At 40.8% G+C, this 1089-nt stretch overlaps 1 protein-coding gene across 1 annotated transcript in view; it reads right to left on the reverse strand.

Annotated features, from left to right (window-relative positions):
• LOC107698179 (uncharacterized) overlaps positions 1-601 on the reverse strand; it is a 4479-nt gene extending 3878 nt beyond the window's left edge. The window contains exon 1 of the mRNA XM_016499136.1: positions 450-601. Within this exon, the coding sequence (XP_016354622.1) occupies positions 450-601 (152 nt within the window). The remainder of the gene's footprint in view (positions 1-449) is intronic.
• Positions 602-1089: the final 488 nt, after the last annotated feature.

Below are 1089 nucleotides of genomic sequence, written 5' to 3' on the forward strand. Positions count from 1 at the left end.
TAAATTATAATTTTAATTATTAAATGGATGCCACCTTATTGGGACAATAAAGCCCTCCCTACACCTACCCTAACCCTATCCGATACTTTATCTTCAACTTTTTGATTATTTCCTTTATTTTTATTAAAATTAAATGCTTTTCTGATGTGATTTGAAATTTGAAAAGGGAGAAAAAAAGGTCGCCAAAAAGCGGATTCGAACCCGGGTCGATCGTGTCAAAATGAGTATGTCTCACGTTTTACCATCTGCGCCACTGGAGCTGACGATTGTCTTTTGTAATATTGACTATCAGAATCATACGTTGGGGGGCAGAGTTAGTGTAAATATCCTCTGCCAACAAGGCGGGCTATTTGCACAGTGTAAATAGGCACTCCGAAAAAGTTTTGGCTTGCGAACTCACGTTTAACGTCATTAGGTATTGTTAAGTTATAAATGTACGTTGTTCTTACCTTTTCCTTGACCGGGAGCTCCAGCTGCCAAAGTGTTTCTGAGTCTGATATCGCAAAGATTGCCGCAATCCTCCAGTTTGGCCTTGAGTAACGTTAGCAGCTTGACCTGCCGAAGCACCGACTGAGCTGCCAGGCCTGAAAAGTGTCCTCATCTCACTTTCCACCGTGCTGTATGTAGTTATTACGTGCAGATGAGCCTGTACTTGGTCGCTCAAGGGACGAGGCCAAAGATGTAACCGTTTCAGGAGATGATAAAATATTTCTTAAAACCCCAATAGCTTGCTGAAGTGCTCCAGCGGCCACCTCATCTACGTCAGCCATGCTTATCAGGACCTGTCCCGGTGACCCTGATCGAGCCTAACCTGCCTTCCGCTTCCACTATACGCCTTCCGTTTCCACTATACTCTCTCTCACACATACATACATTCTTCTCTTACATACACATATTTTCTTCAGACATACATACATTTTATATATATATATATATATATGTATGCGAAAGGAGAATGTAAGTGTGTGAAAGCAAGAATATATGTATGTGAAAGGAGAATGTATGTGTGTGAGAGTACAAATATATGTGTGTGAAAGGAGAATGTAAGTGTGTGAAAGCAAGAATATATGTATGTGAAAGGAGAATGTA

The sequence above is a fragment of the Sinocyclocheilus anshuiensis genome, unplaced genomic scaffold (genome assembly GCF_001515605.1).
Source record: "Sinocyclocheilus anshuiensis isolate Anshui unplaced genomic scaffold, SAMN03320099.WGS_v1.1 scaffold3459, whole genome shotgun sequence".
Classification (NCBI taxonomy): domain Eukaryota; kingdom Metazoa; phylum Chordata; class Actinopteri; order Cypriniformes; family Cyprinidae; genus Sinocyclocheilus; species Sinocyclocheilus anshuiensis.